The sequence below is a fragment of the Ahaetulla prasina genome, chromosome 1 (assembly GCF_028640845.1).
Source record: "Ahaetulla prasina isolate Xishuangbanna chromosome 1, ASM2864084v1, whole genome shotgun sequence".
In the NCBI taxonomy this organism is placed as follows: Eukaryota; Metazoa; Chordata; class Lepidosauria; order Squamata; family Colubridae; genus Ahaetulla; species Ahaetulla prasina.
In genome coordinates, this window is record NC_080539.1 from 302,971,355 (window position 1) to 302,993,655 (window position 22,301).

The 22,301-nt window shown below is 38.7% G+C and overlaps 1 protein-coding gene across 4 annotated transcripts in view; it reads right to left on the reverse strand.

The window, feature by feature from the left end:
• The window catches only part of TMEM62 (transmembrane protein 62), a 29,125-nt gene extending 7,225 nt beyond the window's left edge, over nucleotides 1–21,900 (reverse strand). For 2 of the 4 annotated variants that reach the window (XM_058161971.1, XM_058161970.1), the window contains exons 1-12: nucleotides 21,628–21,900; nucleotides 20,688–20,799; nucleotides 18,514–18,651; nucleotides 17,850–17,895; nucleotides 14,602–14,743; nucleotides 10,288–10,412; nucleotides 9,396–9,518; nucleotides 7,966–8,121; nucleotides 5,201–5,360; nucleotides 3,362–3,475; nucleotides 2,130–2,214; nucleotides 530–634 (exon numbers count right to left, since the gene is read on the reverse strand). In XM_058161971.1, the coding sequence (XP_058017954.1) occupies nucleotides 530–634; nucleotides 2,130–2,214; nucleotides 3,362–3,475; nucleotides 5,201–5,360; nucleotides 7,966–8,121; nucleotides 9,396–9,518; nucleotides 10,288–10,412; nucleotides 14,602–14,743; nucleotides 17,850–17,895; nucleotides 18,514–18,651; nucleotides 20,688–20,799; nucleotides 21,628–21,816 (1,495 nt within the window). In that variant the 5' untranslated portion in view covers nucleotides 21,817–21,900. Of the gene's footprint in view, nucleotides 1–529; nucleotides 635–2,129; nucleotides 2,215–3,361; nucleotides 3,476–5,200; nucleotides 5,361–7,965; nucleotides 8,122–9,395; nucleotides 9,519–10,287; nucleotides 10,413–14,601; nucleotides 14,744–17,849; nucleotides 17,896–18,513; nucleotides 18,652–20,687; nucleotides 20,800–21,451; nucleotides 21,536–21,627 lie in introns of those variants that run through there. The other 2 variants (XM_058161973.1, XM_058161974.1) reach the window with 2 other exon arrangements.
• Between the last annotated feature and the right edge of the window lie 401 nt (nucleotides 21,901–22,301).

Sequence of the window (22,301 nt, forward strand, 5' to 3'; positions counted from 1 at the left end):
CACTTATAACCATTGCAGCATTCCAATGGTCACATGATCAAAATTCAGATGCTTAGCAACTGACTCATAATTATGACTGTTTCAGCATCCCAGGGTGATCAAGTTTTGCGACCTTCTGACAAGCAAAATCAATGGGGAAGCCAGATTCACTTCACAACCATGTTACAGCTGCAGTGATTCACTTAAGAACTGTGGCAAGAAAGGTTGTAAAATGGGGCAAAACTCACTGAACAAGTATCTCATTTAGCAACAGAAATGTTGGTCTCAATTCTGGTTGTAAGACGAGGACTACTGTACATTATGTGTCCATGAAATTATCAGAAGCTGAGTGCTACTAGAAGGAGGTTTTTCTGTTTTTTTTAAATATTATGAACTGTTTGGGTTTTTAAAATCTAAATTATGCCAATGCATGGTTCAAATGGTTATATTTGTAAGAATTCACTATTTTTTCATTTAGAACCCTATTAAAATGTTTTGCAATAAAGTCTTTAAAAATTAATAAACTGCTTTTCGCATTCTTTGCACTTACCTAGAACAGTATATAAATTCAACATCAGAAACGAGTAGAAGAATAAATCTATTTTGCTCAGGACATGAAGAGAAAAAGAGGTTCGTACTGCCACACCCGGAGGTTCTAAAACAATAACATAATCTCAGTTCAAAATTATTGCTTGCTACTGCTGAAAACATACCAGGTCACAAATTTAGAAAGTGACACATCAACAACAGCTAGTGAAAAGTTGGATTAGAACCAGTGTTCCACTTGTTCTAGAAGGTACAGTATTAGAATAGAATTAGATACAATCTAGTTTAAGTCTATTCTTAGCCACAAAAATTATTCAAGTGATTTTGAAGCAATCATTCTCAATTCAGTTAACCTCACAGATTATTGTGAGGAAAAATTAGAGGAGTGCAACATACATTGCTTTGAATTCCTGAAGGAAAGATATATAGAAATCTAACAAATTGTAATAATAAAATACAATGTCCTAAATAGATTTCTCCATATCAATTCAAGATGTACAATACAACCGCCCCCGCTTAGGTATTTAAATATTTAGATGTGAATACCATAAACATATCACGAATAAAAATAAGAGAAATCCTAATATTTATCCTAATATTTAAAAATGAATTATTCTGATACTAGAATCTAATAGCTACTTTATGTGATTAAAAACTAGCCCAACTCAAATGGTGTCATCAGTTTTCTAAGAATATTCTTATTAGATAACATCAGCCTATACGAGAGAATACTGTAGCTATGAAATAATCACAAATGACCTGCTGATGTTTGTCCCATTGTCATGTTGCCCAAATTTTGCAGGAACAAAATTCTGGAAGTACAAAGGAGGCTAGCTGAGTACAACTTCTAATTAATATCTAACTTCCATATTTGGGGCAATGTAGGGACTGACATAGGCACGAGACAATTTTTCTTTAAAAAATAGTTTCATTTCAACTGTGTACACCAATGTTACTGCCACCATTACTGATATTATAATCGGCTCTGGGCAAATTAAAAGATCCTCAATGACAACTAAGACCTGTGAGAGTTTCAAATAGAAATTCACTTGGAATGTTGTTTAAAGCATTCCATTCATATACTGTATATAAAAAAACATAGTATGGCAAGTATGCTGAGCATGGCTTCTGGAATTCTTTATCAGCAGTTGCCAAATACAGAAGGGACTATGTTTTCTTGTATGTAACAAAATAACATGTTGTGTCTCTGTGTTTCTGCTCTTTGCCAGGACTACTTCTGTGTTTGTGTGCATGTTGCCCTGTGAAACATAGGGCAGGCTGCATACCCTCCACTCTGGGGCCAATGAGCGGGTCAACTATCTCTCTGAGTAAGAGGCACTGTGAATTTTTCTCTGTAATATTTTTCTCTGCAGCCTCCAGTTGAATCCAGCCTGTTACTGAGCTACATCTTTCTTTTGCTGGTTTTTCCCACAATAGTAACTTTAGGTTCATCCTGTTCAGTCTTCAGAGACTTAATCTGGACAATTACTGAGAGAACTGAATCCCTCTTCCATAATTTTTTTCAATATGCCATTAGGTGTGAACGAAGAAAAATGAAATGGAGAGGGAAAAAAGGAAAAAAGGATCAACATAATTGCTCTTACTTTTAAATTTAGGTTTTGCTCGAAACCGGAAAAAAATCAGCAAAGCAACTTGAAATATAATTGTTAATATAAAGAGCGTTCGTACCTGAAAAAAAAAAAGTCAAAAGCAGTATGATATATTTTGAAAATGAAAAATAAAAAGATCAGCTACTATTAACTAGCTTTCTTTATTATTAACAAATATATAAACGGGAGCTACTTCTCTCCTGTACCACAAAGGATTTCCTAGAGATAACAAAAAAGTTAGGAAGGAAACGAAAAGACCAGAATACAACCTCTCCTGCTGTCAAAACCCGATATACTGTAAGCAGGAACTGCCACCAGACAATCAAATAGAAAACAATATACCCTAATCAAGAAACTACCAAGAAAACCCCCACCAAAAATGGCCAGGCAGACCACTGTATTTAAATCAAAAGCAAACCACACACTCACTTGCACTGATGAAGTTACCTAGTTGGGTAATGAAAACTCTGCAAGCAAACAACCAAACTCAGAGACCACCGATGATCCCATAGAAGGCAGGCTTTTGGATAACCTGTTCCAGAGCCTCACAGGTCACAACCGGCACCTTGGGTTGCATACAGAAGCCAATCAGCAGCCAGTGCAGCTCCAAAAGTAACAGGATCATCCAAGTATACAGAGATACAACCACCACAGCATAGGCCACCAGATTTTCTACTAGCTGTCGCATCCAAATATAATAATGTTGATCTGTCTGTCTGTCTGTCTGTCTGTCTATCCATCCATCCATCCATCCATCCATCATCAAATGTATAGATTTATATGGCTGCCCGTCTTAAAACAAGGTGACTCTGGATGGTGTACAATAAGTAAGTTTTTATACAATAAGTAATAAGGGTTTTCCATCCATGCCAGTTTGGTTCCTGGTGTAAGATATTGGTGATTACCACTGGGATTGCCACCCCCGCCCACCTGTGCCAGCAGAGGAGGCTTGCAGCTGCTCCGTTGGCCCAATTATTCTAACTGGTGGGTACCAGGAAAAGGGCTTTCTCTGCTGTCGTATCTGCCCTCTGGAACATCTTATCTCCCAGAGAGAGGTTGGCCCCAACCCTCCTGACTTACACAATTTTAAGTGCGAGGAACAGTTGTAAGTCACTTTTATCAATGCTGTTGTAACTTTCGACAGTCACTAAACAAATGGTTGTAAACCATAATCTGCTATTATATCCATCCATCTATTGTTCATTCCTATCTGAACGAATACTTACCCATATATAATGGTCAGTAAGAAGAAGCCAAGATGCCAAAAGATCAAATTTAAGAGAAAGGTTTTCCTGCATAGCAAATGTATGAAGCTGAGTGGCACTTCTACCACTGCTATCCTAAAAACAGGACCAAAACAAGGATTAATAAACTTTTAGGTACTATGTTCCATTTTTTATTTTTTTAGCTCCCCCCACCCCGCCACATGTATCCCCACCCAAAGAGGAGATTTCTGTTAAATCAATCTGCCATTTTATACAAATTGGGTTTCCAGGCCTCATCTTTCCATAGATCTGCTATTAATCAAACCATTAGCCCACCAAGCCTCTATTCTAGCAACGCCTACTCTTATTCACATAAGTTCATACAGTCCCTGATGGTCCTTGGACATACCTGCCAATCTTCTCAGCACCTCCCTCTCCTCCAATAATCAGCCTACCTTACTTCCTTTGAAAATGACTGGATTTTCAACACTACGTTTTTTCTAATATTCCCTACCCTAGTAACACCACCCCTAGATTTCTACATGCCTCCATCCATTTCTTGTACTTCTGTTCTTTGATACAATATGGCATTACAGGAAAGCAACTAATAGCTATTAATAAAGTATCCATTTTAACAACTAAGGTATATTCTAATGGCAGACTTGCATACTTAAGGTTCTTGTTATTCATTGTTTAAATATGTGGAGTGGATTGGATAGAATAGAATAGAATAGAATAGAATAGAGTAGAGTAGAGTAGAGTAGAGTAGAGTAGAGTAGAGTAGAGTAGAGTAGAGTAGAGTAGAGTAGAGTAGAGTAGAACAGAACAGAACAGAACAGAACAGAACAGAATAGAATAACAGAGCTGGAAGGGACCTTGGAGAACTTCTAGTCCAACTCCCTGCTTAGTAGAAAACCCTACACCACTTCAGACAAATGATTATCCAATCTCTTCTTTAAAACTTCCAGTGTTGGAGCATTTACAACTTCTGGAAACAAGTTGTTTAATTGTTCTGTCAGGGAATTTTGAGACAATGCCAGTCATTGTTTACATTTTCTTTCTCATTCTTTTCCGGAATGGTAGGTTTTCCCAATTGTTTGGGGTAGCGAAATCATTTGAAAGCACATTGAAGGTATTATCATAAAATGCCTGCTAAGGTGGCTTGCCCAGTCAGAAAATATCCATTTACCAGAAGGAGTCATAGTGGCGCAGTGATTAGAATGCAGCTATTGCAGGCTAACTCTGCCCATTGCCTGGAGTTCGATCTTGACCAGCTGAAGGTTGACTCAGCTCTCTATCTTTCTGATGTCAGTAAAATAAGGACCCAGATTGTTGGGGGCAATATGCTGACATTTGTAAATCGCTCAGAGTGTGCTGAAAAGCACTATGAGGTGGTATATAAGTCTAAGGGCTATTGCTAGTGAGAGGCTGCTATCATCTTCCTACATGAATCTCCTTCTCCTCTCTCTTCCTCCTCCTTTTTTTGCAATATCCAGAGCTCTGAGAAAGCTCTGCAATATATTGGGGATATTTTTATTTTGGAAAGAGTATTGTTTGAGGTTGGTGCTCTGCAGCATGCTAGCTTCCCATTTAATTTTTCATATTAAAATAATGTTTTAAAAATAAACTCGACTATGGAGCCTGTTGAGTGTTTAGAAGCATCTGTGAATATATTGGTGACTATAAATATCATGTTGTTGAAACATACCTATCCTTATACTATGTCTACTGCTCCTACTTAGAAAGGCTGGAAGACAGAAGGTTACCCACTGAATAATCATAGAAAAGCAGAGATTCTGCCAAATGCATTTTTTTCTCCCAAACATATGATAGAATGATGAATTATAGCAGAAAACTCACCTCGACAGTTACAGCTATCTGATGAAATCCCTGACTGTAGTTTTGGGGGAACCATTTCAGAACATAGAGAGGTCCAGACACCTGAATAGCATCTCCAAGATAAATGTCATCAATCATGATCTTGACAAACTTGATAGGAGAAGGAGAGAAGGCCAAAATTCTAAGTACAAGAATATAGTAGGACTTATTAATGATATCACACATTTATTTATTTATTTATTTATTTATTTATTTATTTATTTATTGATCACATTTCTCCCGAAGGACTCAGGGCGGTTCACAGGCAAATAAAAACATATAAATACAGATTAAAATAAGAATTAAAAAACTTATTCTAAAAAGGCCGAATTGTTAAAACAATATAAATAATAAAACCCATTTAAAACCAATAAATTTAAAATCTAGTCCAGTCCTGCGCAGATGAGTAAGTGTGTTTTAAGCTCGCGACGGAAGGTTCGGAGGTCCGGAAGTTGACGAAGTCCTGGGGGTAGTTCGTTCCAGAGGGTGGGAGCCCCCACAGAGAAGGCCCTTCCCTTGGGCGTCGCCAGACGACATTGCCTCGCTGACGGCACCCTGAGGAGTCCCTCTCTGTGAGAGCGCACGGGTCGGTGGGAGGTATTTGGTAGCAGTAGGCGGTCCCGTAAGTAACCCGGCCCTATGCCATGGAGAGCTTTAAAGGTGGTTACCAACACCTTGAAGCGCACCCGGAAGGCCACAGGTAGCCAGTGCAGTCTGCGCAGGATAGGTGTCATACGGGAGCCACGAGGGGCTCTCTCTATCACCCGCGCAGCCGCATTCTGGACTAACTGCAGCCTCCGGATGCCCTTCAAGGGGAGCCCCATGTAGAGAGCATTGCAGTAATCCAGGCGAGACGTCACGAGGGCGTGAGTGACCGTGCATAGGGCATCCCGGTCTAGAAAGGGGCGCAACTGGCGCACCAGGCGAACCTGGTAGAAAGCTCTCCTGGAGACGGCCGTCAAATGATCATACACATACTGTATGCTTAAATTAAAAGCCACTATGTTTATATGTAGTGTATAGGAGAAAAACTTATTACCCTTACTGAAGTATTTAAAACAATTTGCTATCTCATTATAGTCTGAACTATGATCAATAAAGGCTAGAATTTGTAGAATGGCTGTTTGGAAAACAGATATAAAATAAAAATGTAGTTAGAAACATCAGTGCAGTGAAAGAAGAATGCAGGGCAGCATAACTCCAGGATTTTTTCCATCCATTTGCTCACTTGTATAATCAGTACATTCTGACAGATAAATGAGGTGATAAAAATAATTTCAAATTTTATTATTGTTTGAGACAGTGTCATACTGGATGGAAAGAACCATATTTCTATGGTATTCTTCTCTGAATTAACAATACAAATGTAGTACTTCTTTGTAAGACTGTTACCTTCCAATTAAATGAATTTTTGCTAAAGTTCACCTTCTTTTACAATTTGAACCTTTGCAGTCAAAAGTGGAATCTAAAAGCACCAATGGAATCTAACTATGTTCTTAACTACAGATTCTGATTCAAGTTATGCAAGTTCTTCTTCGCAGTGTTTTGTGTAAAACAGAGAGAACAAAGTGACTGCACAATATCCTACCTGTCAGCTTCAACGAGCACACAATAGATACAAACTCAAGGTAAACCGCTCCAACTTGATTACAGAAAACATTTTAGCAACAGAGTGGTCAATGCCTAGAATGCACTACCTGACTCTGTGGTTTTTTCCCCAAACCCCCAAAACTTTATCTTTAGACTGCCTACTGTTGATCTCACCCCATTCCTAAGAGGTCTGCAAGGGTGCACCAAATAAGTGCACCAACATGTCTACCGTCCCTGTCCTAATGTCCCTTTTTATTTGTATCCATTTCATGTATTCATAATCATGTTTATACTTTTATCTGTTATCTTATATATGCTTGACAAATAAATAAATAAAATAAAAATAAAAGTAAAGTAAACCCAGCCCACTATGCTGTATTCAATAAAACATGGAAAAACAAATCAGAGCACAGCATGTTGCATAAACCTAGTCACTCCCCATGCTTATATGTGTTAAGCAATTTTGTATTTGACTTTGTGTGTGATTTCAATCCAGGCTATGAGCCATGGTTTTAATTTGTTGTCCAAAATTAGATATTTTGTTGCTGGGCAAAGCAACTATCATTATTTTGCCAGAAGAAAGGTGGGTTTCTAGAGCAGTGGTCACCAACTGGTGGTCCGTGGACCACTGGCGGTCCGCAAGAAAATTTTAATGGTCCACAGAAAGATTATTTGCATTTTTTTATACTGTACTAAATACTATTTATCTTTTTTTTAAAAATCATATTAGTGGTCCGCGGGATTTAAAATTATGAATTTGGTGGTCCCTGAGGTCTGAAAGGTTGGTGACCCCTGTTCTAGAGCACTGACAAAGCAGAGCTGCTCCAGAAGAAACTTGTCTGTTGTTTCAGTCTTTTTCATCATTCACAGCATGCAAAGAATTGTGGGCATGAAGGATTTAACTATTCCACCATCCTCCATGATAAGTCCTATACTAATTGAGCCATTATGCTTTCTCTATTTTTTACATTTTTTAAAAAAGCAATACAGAAGCAATGAGAAAGTTAGCTGAGATATTTAGACTTTGCAGCACAGGTGATGCAAGCAACTGCAACAGTGATTAATTGGACTGGTGACAGGATGACTGGCAAGTTAGTCCCCACATCATTGCTAATAGTTCTATAAGATTTCCATATGTTTCAAAACACGTAAGTTACCTAATATGGGTAGAATGAAGAATTCTCTGCAGTGGTTCATGAGCGTAGCTACTATAAAGGTATGATTTAGGATTGGTGATAAGAACTACAGGCCATTCTTCAAATTTCAGGTCAGCAAAACTGAAGAGGTCATGATCAAAAGCAAGAATCCGATACCTGATATTCAACAATTAAAATAAAATTTTAATTAACAAGGAACATCTTAAACAATAGAAGCCCAGAATTAAGATATTTATTTATGTATTTTATTAATTGTTATGTGCCTCCCAGCTCCTTGATCAGGTGACTCTGGGTGGCTTACAAAGCATGAAAAGATAAATTGAAAACAAGTTTTTTTTAATTATTTTTTTAAAAAAGGAACCAAGAGATGGTACAGGGATGAGGTCGTCTTATCTTGTTAGCCATCTCCAGTGGTGAGGGCCTCCCTCATGGCCTCAAACCAGTTAGCAAAGCCATGTTTTGATATCCTGGAAGGCCAAATAGGTGGGAAAGTTTTCCCTTCTGGTGATACAGAAGGGACCACAGCGAAAAAGACTCTTCGCTGAAAATGCCCACTGGATTTTCTTAGCAGATGGGGTCCATAGCAGACCTCTTCTGCTCGCAGGAATGGGGTGAGTTTTCACCCTTTGGGATGAGATGGCTCTTCAGATATCCTTGACCCACGCAATATAGGGCTTTAAAAGTAATAACCAACACCTTGAACTGGACTGAGACGCAAACTGGTAACCAATGCAGCTTTTTTTTTTTTGTTTACATTTATATCCCGCCCTTCTCCGAAGACTCAGGGCGGCTTACAGTATATAAGGCAATAGTCTCATTCTATTTGTATATTTTTTTACAAAGTCAACTTATTGCCCCCCCAACAATCTGGGTCCTCATTTTACCTACCTTATAAAGGATGGAAGGCTGAGTCAACCTTGGGCCGGGCAACAGCAGTGTTATATGTGCCACTCTAGGGGCCTACAGAACTGTGCATGCTGCTGAATTTTCTGCACCTGCTGTAGCTTCTGAATACTCTTCAAGGGTAGCCCCATATAGACCGCATTGCAGTAATCCAACCAAGAGAAGATTAGGACATAAATTACCATGTCCCTCATAATCCAGGTAAGGGCACAACTGGCGCACAACACAAAGTTGCACAAAAACCCTTCTAATCATGATTGCCACCTGCTCTTCAAGCAGGAGTCATGAGTCCAGAAGAATCTCCAGTTTGCATACTGGGTCTGTCGGGGGTAGTGCAACCCCATCCAGAACTAAAAATGATAAAGAACTGGATCCTGAGGTCCCTTGCACCCACAACTACTCTGTCTTGCTGAGGTTCAGCTGAAGCTTGTTCTCCCTCGTCCAGACCCCTACAGCTTCCAGGCACTGAGAAATGACAGAAAATAGAAAAGAAATAAATATTGCCTTAGCACTGGACATTTACTTACTTCCTACTAGTCTTCCAGTCTCCCAACTCCAGTTCTAAAGTCCCATCAGGATGACGAGTATGAAGGACAGGCATCAGGCCTCCCAATGTATGGAAATGCCCACACAAATAAACTAAGGCAAAACTAATCAAAGCAAAATATATTGTTAATGCATAGCATATAATCTCTTTACTAGGAACTTTTACCATTGTAAATTCTATTAAAAAAAACCAGGAGTTTAGCAGGAATAATAATAATAATAATAATAATAATAATAATAATAATAACAACAACAACAACAACTATGTTTAACTATTGAAAGGAGTAGAACTACAGAATTAAAAGATGGGGAATTCAAAGCTACAAATGAATCCAAAATTCATACTCTGCTACCTAAAAAGATGAAAAGAAAAAGTGGGGTCAACAAAAGCTGTAAAACTGAGAGGAGACCAATACCCTCGGTGTAGACTGAACTATACCGAGCTTGACTAGCTTCATGTGGCTGTCAGTACCGGGCAGGTTTTACACATTATTGCTCAGAACATGGCAATGTTATAAATTATGAAGGAGATGATGTCAAAGGATAGTAGAGGATTGACAAATTTGTCTGTACTGCCTTGTAACATGTTGAATAAGTCTCTGTAAACCGAGCAGGAGAAGAGACTGTGGTTTTGATTTGTCCATTGGATGTCCTGGGAAAAGAGATCTTCTTAATGCCTTTCATTTGCTTAGGGAAGGGCATTGAAACATGAAGAATTATTATTGTTAGAAATATTAGCTTCTAGCCACTTAATGATGTAATTTAAATAATAATTATTTCTTGTTATTCCTTAATACAAAATGAATGAGTTATTTTAAAAAGCAGAAAGTAAACAATTAATATATTTCCAGAATAAATAAATAAAAGTAGTACCGCATGGCCGTTCGTACCCCTGGAGATACAGAGATGATTGATGAGGTAGGGTAATGACCAAACAAAATTGTATGGTTAGCCTCATGGCTTTCTGAGATCAGTGCAGACAACTCCTCCATTTTATTCTGAAATGAAAAAGTGTAAGAGTTTTAATACGAAATTGAAAACAGTCAACACATACATGCAGTTTTTAAACACAATATTAGTATTGGAAGCCATGAGCATCTTTAAAGTCCTAGTTACAAATAAAGTTTAATATTTGTAAGCCAACCAGAGTTGCCTCTAGATCAGGGGTGTCAAACTCAAGGCCCGCAGGCCGCATCTGGCCCACGGGGTGCTTAGATCTGGCCCGTGGGGCTGCCCTGGTCCAGCGAAGGACCAGCTGACTGTGCCTCTACCAGCAAAAATGGAGTTCACCCAGAGGCGGCCCTCCTGAGCTTCATTTTTGCTGGAAGCGGGTTGCAGGAGGCCATTGCAGTCGAAAACAGAGCTTGGGAGCCTGTTTTCGCTGGCAGAGTGCTCCGGTCACCACAGGCACTCCAACATGAGTGACACTGAGCTGGCCATACCCCAGGTCATGCCCCCCCCAGCCTTCCCGAGGTCAACACAATCCTGATGCAGCCCTCAAAGAAATTGAGTTTGACACCCCTGTTCTAGATGAAGTGGGCAGCGCACAAATCTAATAAAATAAAGAAGAAAGATCTCCAAATGGTTCCCATGTAACCGTTAAAAAAAAAAGATTTTATTTTTATATCCCCCAAACACACACAGGAGGTATATGCTAGAGTACAATGACAATTTCTCACATAGGTGTCAAGACATCCCAGGGAATGCAGGAAAAAAAATAAAAGAAAACTTAACATGTTCAAGTGAAATACCAAAGCTCACAGTAAATGACAGAAAGGATTACATGTAATCCAAAAGGTTTCTTGTGATTTTCATTTTTGAATTACATTACAAGTAAAAAAAATCGGTGTTCGAATTGAAGTGTGTATTAATTTCAGTGACTCAATGAAGGCAAACAAAATCAAACTACTAGAGCTTTGGAATCTGTCCCACCGCTCTTGAAGTGACTCTGGATAATATATAAAGAAGAAGATGGAAAATCAATACAAAATAATGTAGTTCGTTAAAATATAATAAAACAAGGATGTAGTGATTGGAACTGGGGTTGATTTGGGGATTCAATTCATGCTGAACCTAAGGAACAAGGAAGTAAAATTATATGTATAATGCTATGTCAACAAATCAAGCATAGAAAATTCTCAAAGAGTTTTTTAGCAAAACCTACTATTAGTTCCTATGCATATGGAAAATAATGCTAAACATTATAGACAGTTAAAAATATTTTCATTATATAATTTAATATAATAAACTATCCTTTAATTCTTAGGCTTTACTTCTGTTCGAAAACATATTTAGCAGATATCTGAACAAGGATGCCGAGATCTATAAAACACTGTAGTGTAAGATAAAATACATTTGGTAAAGATCTATTTAGCTACCTTAATTTATGGTTTTTTGTAAATAAGTATTATTGTGCTACCATGTCTGTTTTATTTTTACATTTTGAGGTATCTTTAGATCTGTAAGTGGCTCTCAGCCTTTTAATATTTCAAAGTAAATAAAGGAAAGGCCTATATACAACTGTGCTGCTTCACAGCAGCTTTATGTATGTATCTTAGAATGCAGACAGAACTGTGGACCGAGTTTGATCTTTCTAATGCAGCCAAAAAATCTTCTATATCACATTGACTTTCATCATGAAACAATAGCAAGTGTGATTGGATACACAAGGAATTTGTCTTGATGCGTATGCTCTCAGTGTACATACAGTGTACATAAAAGAAAAGATACCTTCATCAAGGTGCAACATTTACAACACAAAACGATGGTCAATATATCAATATAAATCATAAGGATTACCAGCAACAAAGTTACAGTCATACAGTCATAAGTGGAAAGAGATTGGTGATGGGAACAACGAGAAGATTAATAGTAGTGCAGATTTAGTATATAGTTTGACAGTGTTGAGGGAATTATTTGCTTAGCAGAGTGATGGCCTTCGGGGAAAAAACTGTTCTCGTGTCTAGTTGTTCTGGTGTGCAGTGCTCTATTGCATCGTTTTGAGGGTAGGAGTTGAAACAGTTTATGTCCTGGATGTGAGGGATCTGTAAATATTTTCACGGCCCTCTTCTTGATTCTTGCAGTATACAGGTCCTCAATGGAAGGCAGGTTGGTAGCAATTATTTTTTCTGCAGTTCTAATTATCCTCTGAAGTCTGTGTTTTTCTTGTTGGGTTGCAGAACCGAACCAGACAGTTATAGAAGTGCAAATGACAGACTCAATAATTCCTCCGTAGAACTGAATCAGCAGCTCCTTGGGCAGTTTGAGCTTACTGAGTTGGCGCAGAAAGAACATTCTTTGTTGTCCTTTTTTGATGATGTTTTTGATGTTAGCTGTCCATTTTAGATCTTGCGATATGATAGAACCTAGAAATTTAAAGGTTTCTACTGTTGATACTGTGTTGTCTAGTATTGTGAGAGGTGGAAGTATGGAAGGGTTTCTCCTAAAGTCTACCATCATTTCTACGGTTTTGGTGTTCGGTTCCAGATTGTTTCGGTCGCACCACAAGGCTAGTAGTTCGACCTCTCGTCTATATGCGGATTCGCCATTGTCTCGAATGAGACCAATCACTGTTGTGTCATCTGCGAACTTCAGTAGCTTAATAGATGGAATCGTTGGAGATGCAGTCATTGGTATACAGAGAGAAGTGGGGAAAGCACACAGCCTTGGGGGGCCCCTGTGCTAATTGTACAGGTATTTGATGTGATCTTGCTTAGCTTCACCTGCTGCTTCCTGTTTGTTAGGAAGCTTGTGATCCACTTACAAGTCTGTTCCAGTACCTGTAGCTGGTTTAGCTTAGTTAGAAGAATGTCTGGAATGATGGTATTGAATGCTGAACTAAAGTCTACAAAGAGGACCCTTGCATAGGTCTTTGGAGACTCAAGATGTTGTAGGATGTAGTGCAGAGCCATATTAACAGCATCATCTGTTGATCTATTTGCTCGGTATGCAAATTGCAAGGGGTCTAACAGCGGATCCGTGATGGTTTTCAAGTAGGAAAGCACTAGCCTTTCAAAGGTTTTCATGACTACAGATGTTAAAGCAACTGGTCTGTAGTCATTCAGTTCCTTGATGGTGGGCTTCTTCGGCACTGGGATGATGGTAGAGCATTTGAAGCAAGAAGGAACATAGCACATCTCTAGTGATTTATTGAAAATATGGGTGAAGATGGGGGCCAATTGGTCAGCAGAGACTTTTAAGCAAGAAGGAGTTATCAATCTCAACAGATTATCTTAATACTCTTTTTTCTGATTATCACTGACAGATTCTCTTAAGGAAATACTTAGTAGAATCTTGAGTTTGACAGAAAACTAATGATTTAGGATAATTAGATGATGGCCTTCCCATAGAACCTAGCTGTTCCCGAAGTTTGTTCCAAACGTGATCCAAAGTAAGGATTTTTTCCCCTTTGCAGGTAATGAATGCAATGGAGGTCTGTGTGCAAAGAAACAATAATAAGGAATGGGTGTTTTGCTAGAGACCTATATGATTGCAAAACTACTTAAATCTCCACTAATCCTTTGTTCCATAGGAAACTAAATCTCACAAAATGATTTGGTGACTGCATATAAAACTCACGCCATAGGAAACTAGATCCACTCTCTCTTTGAAAATGCTCACGGTTCAGAGACATGAGGTGCATCAACATCATTGATAAATGACTGTATTGCATATCTCAAAGGGTGAAAGTAGGAATAAATACTGTAGGGGAGTACAGGTAATCCTTGACTTACGACCACAATCGAATCCAAAATTTCTGATGCTAAGCGAGACAGTTAAATGAGTTTTATGATCTTTCTTGTCATACTCATTGCAGTTGTTCAGTTAGTAACATGGTAGTTAAGTGAACCTGGGTTTCTCATTGATTTTGCTTGTCAGAAGGTCGCAAAAGATGATCACATGACCCTGGGGCACTGCAATGTCATAAATATGAACCAGCTGCATCTGAATTTAGATCACATGACCATTGGGATGCTCAACAGTTATAAGGATGAAAAACGGTCATAAGTCACTTTTTTCACTGTCATTACTTCGAACATCACTAAACAAATGCTTGTAAGTTGAGGACTCTCTGTACTCAGAACACTTCATTCAGACACTATAGTTAATATATATAAGACATATAAGTGGGCTCAATTTTTTTCTGATCTTTTGATTTGATAAAACATTGTTTTTTTCTAACATTACCGTATTTAATATCCCATAGAAATTGAAGGGTCTCTTGGGACCTGGATTAAGGCTTGCATCCACACAGATGAAAGAATATTTTCCAAAAGATGTTTTATGAACATAATGGAAGGAGCCATCTTTCTGCCATGCAGAATATTTCCTGCCAAAGAAAAAGATTTAAGAAAAATTCTAATAGAAAGGAGAAATATGTTACAGTAGAAACTTGTAAGGATAACAGAAATAACACAGATACATCTGTGCTCAGTTCACCACCATTTTGTACTTGGCAATAATAATAATAATAATAACAACAACAACAACAACAACACGACCGAGTTGCTAAATTAATCCACTTGTCATTATGTAAAAAATACGACTTACCTGTATCCAAAAAGTCATGGGAACATAAAGTGGAAAAAGTTATAGAAAATGAGAAGATGAAGATCCTGTGGGACTTTCGAATACAGACGGATCGTCATTTGCAACACAACACACCAGGAACCACCTGCTGTTACCTTTCGCCTCCCACCGACCCGTACGCTCTCACAGAGAGGGCCTTCTCAGGGTGCCGTCCGCCAAACAATGTCGGCTGGCGGCCCCCAGGGGTAGGGCTTTCTCTGTGGGAGCTCCCACGCTCTGGAACGAGCTTCCCCCTGGTTTACGTCAAGTGCCTGATCTTCGGACCTTTCGCTGTGAGCTGAAAACGCACCTATTTATTCAAGCGGGACTGGCCTAAAATTTTATTGGGGTTATTTATATTTTAATATTTTAAATTGTTTTAAATTCGGCCACTTTATAATATGTTTGTTTTAATTTCTTTTAATATTTATACTGTGACTTTTTACTTGGCTGTACACCGCCCTGAGTCCTTCGGGAGAAGGGCGGTATAAAAATTGAATAAAATAAAATAAATAATAAAATAAATATCACAGTTGTCGAAAACCGAAACGTACAATTTATTGATATCGCGGTACCAGGAGATGCCAGAGTCGAAGAAAAAGAACTGGAAAAAATCATGAAATATCATGATCTGGCCATTGAAACTACACGATTATGGATGAAACATGTAACAGTGATACCCATTGTCATTGGGGCACTTGGTACCATGTCCAATAATTTTATAAGATACATCAACAAATTGCAGCTTCCTGCAAAAACACAAGTGGAAATGCAAAAAAACTGCTCTACTTGGAACATCGTACATCTTAAGAAGATACTTGGTTGATACCTAGGACGCTGGCAGCAACCCATATCAACCATTAGCACCAGTCAATGGTATTTGTGATGCATTTTTGAATGTTCAGTTGACTGAGTTTCATGTTAATGAATAAAGTATATAACAACAACAACAACAACAACAACACAAAATATCACAACCTGGCCATCGAAACTACATGGCTATGGATGAAATATGTAACAGTGATACCCATTGTCATTGGGGCACTTGGCACCATGTCCAAGAATTTTACAAAACACATCCAAGAAATTACAGGTTCCTGCAATAACACCAGCGGAACTGGAAAAAACTGCACTACTCGGAACATCATATATTTTAAGATACTTGGTTGATATCTAGGATGCTGGCAGCAACCCATATCAACCATTAGCATCAGTCAATGGTATTTGTGACACATTTTTAAATGATCAGTTGATTGAGTTTCATGTTTAATGAATAAAAAAGATAATAATGATAATAAGTCATGGGAACACAAAGTGGAAAAAGTTGTCAAAAATAAGAAGGCAAAGATCTTCTGAGACTTTTGAATACAGATGGATCGTCATTTAGAACACAACATGCCAGATATAATAATACCTTGTTTCCCCCAAAATAAGACATCGCCTGATAATAAGCCCAATCGGGCTTTTGAGCGCATGGCAATAAGGCCAAGCGCTTATTTCAGGGTTTTAAAAAAATATAAGACAGGGTCTTATTTTCAGGAAAACACAGTGATGATAATGATGATGATGATGATAATAATAATACTAATAATAACAACAACAGAGTTGGAAGTGACCTTGGAGATCATCTAGTCCAACCCCCTGCTCACGCAGGAGACCTATACTACGGATTCGAACCGCCAAACTGCCAACCTTTCTGACCGACAAGCTAAGTGTCTTAGCCACTGATTCACATAGCCAGGCTTATCACAGTCATATCACATATCACAGTAATCAAAAACCAAAGTGTACAATTTATTGATATCGCTGTACCAAGAGCCGCCAGAGTCAAACAAAAATAACTAGAAAAAATCATGATCTGATCATTGAAACGTGATTATGGATGAAACATGTGACAGTGATACACATTGTCATCAGGACACTTGGCACCATGTCCAAAAATGTACATCAAGAAATTACAGCTTTCTGCAATAACACCAGCGGAACTGCAAAAAACTGCGCTACACAGAACATCATACATTTTAAGAAGATACTTGGTCAATACCTAGGATGCTGGCAGCAACCCGTATCAACCTTCAGTGCCAGTCAATAATATTTATGATACATTTTTAAATGTTCAGTTAACTGAGTTTCATGTTTAATGAATAAAAGTGTAATAATAATAATAATAATAATAATAATAAAAATAAAAATTATTAAGAAAAAATGCAGCTATTAAATAGCAGCAGAAAGGAGAAACGAGCAACAAAGGGTCAGTAAGATAAAACCTTGGTTACCTATAATTGGAGACCCAGATTAGTATAGTATAGTTAATAGCACTTAGCAATAGTACTTAGACTTATATACCGCTTCATAGTGCTTTACAGGCCTCTTTAAGCAGTTTATAGAATCAGCATACTGCCCCCAACAATCTGGGTCCTCATTTTACCCACTTCAAAAGGTTGAGTCAACCTTGAGGCTGGTGAGATTCAAACTGCCAAATTGCTGGCTGCCAGCAGTCAGCAGAAGTAGCCTGCAGTACTAACCACTGCGCCAACACAGTTAAGACATCAGGCTACAAACCAGAAGATCTGGATTCTAGTCTTGTCCTAGACACAAAGCCAGTTGGGTGACCTTGAGTTAATCATTCTTTCTTAGCCCTTAGGAAGCAGGCAATGACCAAAAAATTATCAAGACAACTGAAGACAGTCTCCTATAATTGGACACAATTGAAAAGAAGGGAAAACCCTATAACTGACCTTAAAATATTTAATTGACAAAATACGTTAAGAGTCAACATTTTAGTACATGTATCTTGTCTAAATAGGAATTTCTATCCATAATATATCATTCTGGACTGCTGAAACCATCATTACATGCTAACATACCTGTAGTAATTACGAACACTCTCCAGGCTAGGTATGTTGAATGTATCTGCAATGAAAATGGCAAACATTTCAATCCAATTTCAAGGTAAAAATAGGAATAAAAAAGGTAGTCTAAGTTTTTAAAAAATCATTGCAGTATGAACTTGAAAAAGAAGCAGGACGGCTAGGGAGGAAAATTAAAATTATATTATTTAAGGAAATTTACAACAGAATGGGCAAAATAAAATTACCACAAAAGCTAAATATATAAACAATATTCTCTTATATATATATACACACACATATATTTGTTTTCTGATATATATATGTGTGTATGTGTGTGTGTACATATACTTTGTCAATAAAGTTATTCCAGCCATTTTTAAAAAATATGTTACAGTAGAATAGAATTTTATTGGCCAAGTGTGATTGGACACACAAGGAATTTGTCTTGGTGCATATGCTCTCAGTGTACATAAAAGAAAAGATATGTTCATCAAGGTACAACATTTACAACACAATTGATGGTCAATATATCAATATAAATCATTATATTATATAATTATATAATATCAAAATATTAAAATATTAAACATGGTTACATGAGGCGTTATGACAGTCTAGCATTTCCTATTGATAAACATAAAATTAGAATTACATGCCTAAAGTCTTGTTTCTGTCTTACCATGATTTCCTTTTATATCTATCCATTTTGTTTTTTCCATGACCTTAGATCTTTTTAGGATTGTCTGGTAAGTTTGCCACTCCGCCTCAAACTGATCAGACCCAAGTCCATCTTTTGTTTTGGCATCAGTCAAGTCACCTGTTTAGTGAATAGAGAAGAGCTCCAGAACCCAATGAACAATAGAATGCAGAATAAACCAAATGCCACTGACAAGCTATTTAGAAATTAGGTTTGACGCCTATTGCAACGTATTACATTATGACTATGTTTCCTCTGAACGTATAGGAAATGTCAATATCTGCGCTCTACATGTTTTTACATAGGGTTCATATTCTACACCAGATCTGGGCATTTTATCACCCACAGGCCACATCTGGCCCTTTAGTTGTCCCTGTCTGACCCATGGCGGTAATAGGGGCAGTGGGGACAGTGGTGGCACCTCTACACAACAATTCCAGTTTCTTCTGTGGCTTCTTTGGAAAATTAATTGCTTACCTCTGTTCTACAGCATATCAAAATTTGCAAACTCTTGCTCTGAGCAGATCATCCAGCTCTTTCTCTCAATAAACATAATAAATCATAATTACATAAATTCTTTCATTAGGAAATTGTCTGAACCAGGAAATCCGGTTCAGAGCAAGACTTTGGAAGAATAAGACAGAGAAGACAGCTTAGCTTGTTAATCAGCTCCTATCCCAAAGCTGACGCTGAATAAAGTCCTTTAATTTTAAATTCTATTAACCATGTAGGAGTGAGGCACAGTGCCATACTGCACTGTAGACAAGCACAGAGTGAAGTGGTCTCACCCTTCCTCCAAACCTAGATAGCCTACCAGCTGCTACCAAAGAAATGGCTTGAAATATATTCATAGACTTCCCACACTATAAAAAAGGCTGCCCATCATCTAATAAACTGCAAGATCATCAAGAAATGCTAGTGACCCTCAACTAGCCAACCTCTTTTCTTAACCAGCTGCATGTAGTATTTATATACAGCAGATTAGCATACTAACGGTCCACTAATCTTAACAACTCTGCTTCTAAGGTTAGCAAAAAAATAATATCTGAGGTTTCTTGAAAGACCTCAGACAGACTAATATTAATTCTAATTAGTTATTCAATATGTTGGTATGCGTATATGCGTTTAAGTGTCTAATAAATGATGAATACAGAATGTCAAACAATCAGTAGCAATAAAACAATTCGATAAACAGTGTTAGAAAAACAAAGATGTCCAAAATCAAACTCTTAAATATGCAAGCCAGTCTTTCTACTCCAGGCAAGACATTTTGTTGTGCATTTTTTCATGATTGAAAAAATTCATTTGGTGCCACTCAGGCTCTTTCAGAGGGTGAGGGATCTTAACAGACAAATATTTAGGCACAAAATTATCTGATGGGGCTGGCATGTTAATATAGTTTTGAGGAGTATCACTTCAACTACCCAATCTGATTTAGAGTCATGGACTTTACTTTTGGTTTCCCAGCCAAAACTAAGCTGGTCCTACAGCCCAGCTTAATTGTTTGAAATTAGTCAATATTTGCTGATTGTTATCAGAGGACTAAGTCTAGATCAGGGGTGTCAAACTTGATTTCATTGAGGGCTGCATCAGGGCTGTGTTTGGTCTTGGGGGGGGGGGCCAGGAGGCCGGGCCAGCTCGACATCACTCGTGTCAGGGACACCTGTGGTGGCCCGAGCGCTCTGCCAGCAAAAACAGGCTCCCCAGCTCCATTTTTGACTGCAACACCTTCCTGAAATCCTCTGCCAGCGAAAAGAGAGCTCTGTTATCACTGGCAGAGGCAAAGGCCAGTCCTTTGCTGTTTTCAGGGTGGCCCTGTGGGCAAGATCTAAGCACCCACAGCAGGATGGATCTGGCCCCGGTGCCTTCAGTTTGACATCACTTGTCTAGATAAACTGCGTATTTACTTTTGTCTGTAAGAGAAAGCAAATACGCAATTGCAAAAAGTGGCAAAACGAGAAGAGGAACTGTTTCTGGTATTTCAAGTTTTTGGGTATTCCCCCTAATGCTCAGAACTTATATAATAACCTTTGCAGTGGCACAGCTTGTTTTTTTAATTTTAAAGGCAGTCCTACCAAACAAGTAACCAGTACTGGAGCATATTCCCCAAAGAATTAGGGTGTAATATAAAAATGAAACAAAAAGAAACAACTCACCTGTCACTAACGTAAGAGCAGGTCGGATTATGGGAATTGTTTCCTTACAGAATTTCTCAAAATCAGAAGCTCGACTGGGACTCAGAAACTTACTGATATGCAGATCTGACACCTACAATAACAATAATAGACTGACATTTTAAAAAAAGGCTATCTAATAACTCTTTAAAAAAAGTTGTGTTCCAGATAGGTATAGAAAAAAAAAGTGTTAACTGAAAAAAAATCTTGATTTCAAACAATAATAGTTTTAATTTCACAACTAGCCCTTTTAGATGACTCACAGTTTCGCCAAACATACAATGACACACATCTTTTCACCTAGTGCAGGGGTCTGCAAACTTGGTTCTTTTAAGACTTATGGACTTCAACTCCCAGAGTTCCTGAGCCAGCTGGCTAAGGAACTCTGGGAATTGAAGTCCACAAGTCTTAAAAGAGCCAAGTTTGCAGACCCCTGACCTAGTGTATAGCAGAACAAAAGCCAGCAGCTCATTTTACAGGGTTTCTCCCCCTTACCCCCTCAAAAATACGAATGCACAGTATCACCAAACAGGATACAACTTTTCTGACTATGGTTCGTGAGCAGCTAATTCAAGTCATCCCAATCCAGCAAATTGGAAAAGTGACTTCCTCTTTATTGATCGGAACTAGTCATTCCCTATTCTTTCATTACTCCTCAATAGTTTTTCTCAGTTTTATTCTCTCCTTTTGCCATCCCCCCCCCCCACTCTATTCTTCTGAATCTGGGAGGAGAAGAAAACCTGTACCTTGAAACTGGAGCGTAATTTTGGTTAGTCGTGTATGATTGATTCTCTTATCAAAATTACAGTCGCTTCTAACGGGTCCGGGCAATTGAAAAAGAAACCAACCGCGTGCTTTTTTACCCGTTGTAGCCAGAAAGCCGGAAAGCTTCCACGCCGCCGCGCCACCCGCTGCCACTTGCCTGAATCACCCAGAAAAGGTTGTTAGCTGTAGCCCCGGGCGCCGGCTCGGAAGCGAAAGGGCGAGCTGGGAGCCGCGGTTGTTGCGGCCCCGCAAAACTGTACCGATCCATCAACACTGTCACCGTCACCATCGCGACCGCCAGCAGCCCAGCCAGCAATCGCAGCATTTTCGTCCGGCTCTTTCGCATCCACTGCCAGGCGTGAATCAACAGTCCCGGTCTTTAACCGGCAACGGGCCACAGCCACCAATTTCCGCCGCTGGCTGCCGGCTCTGCGGGCTCCTACGCCACTCAGGTTGTGTTAGCCCGCCCCTCTCGTGTCTCTATTGGACGACGGGAAATCCCTCCGCCCCCAGCAGCGGGATGGCAAATATAGATGATGTGCTAACTGGATTAAGATCACCTGGGCATCTCAGGCTTCTCCCAGCAAGAAATAATTATGTATTTAGGTGGTTCTCTTGCGAAAAGTTGTTCCTCACGTTGGGCGTATGATTTTGACCAGAAAAATAGCAGTTGTCTGAATTGATGGGAAAATAACTATCTGCCCACGCAGGCAGACAGATTGGCTGACCGATTCCTGGATAGTTTTCTTCTAGCTGGAAAACATTAAACTTTGTGTTGGGTTATTCATTCATTTGGGATAAAGGCAGGGGTGAAATCCAGCAGGTTCTGAC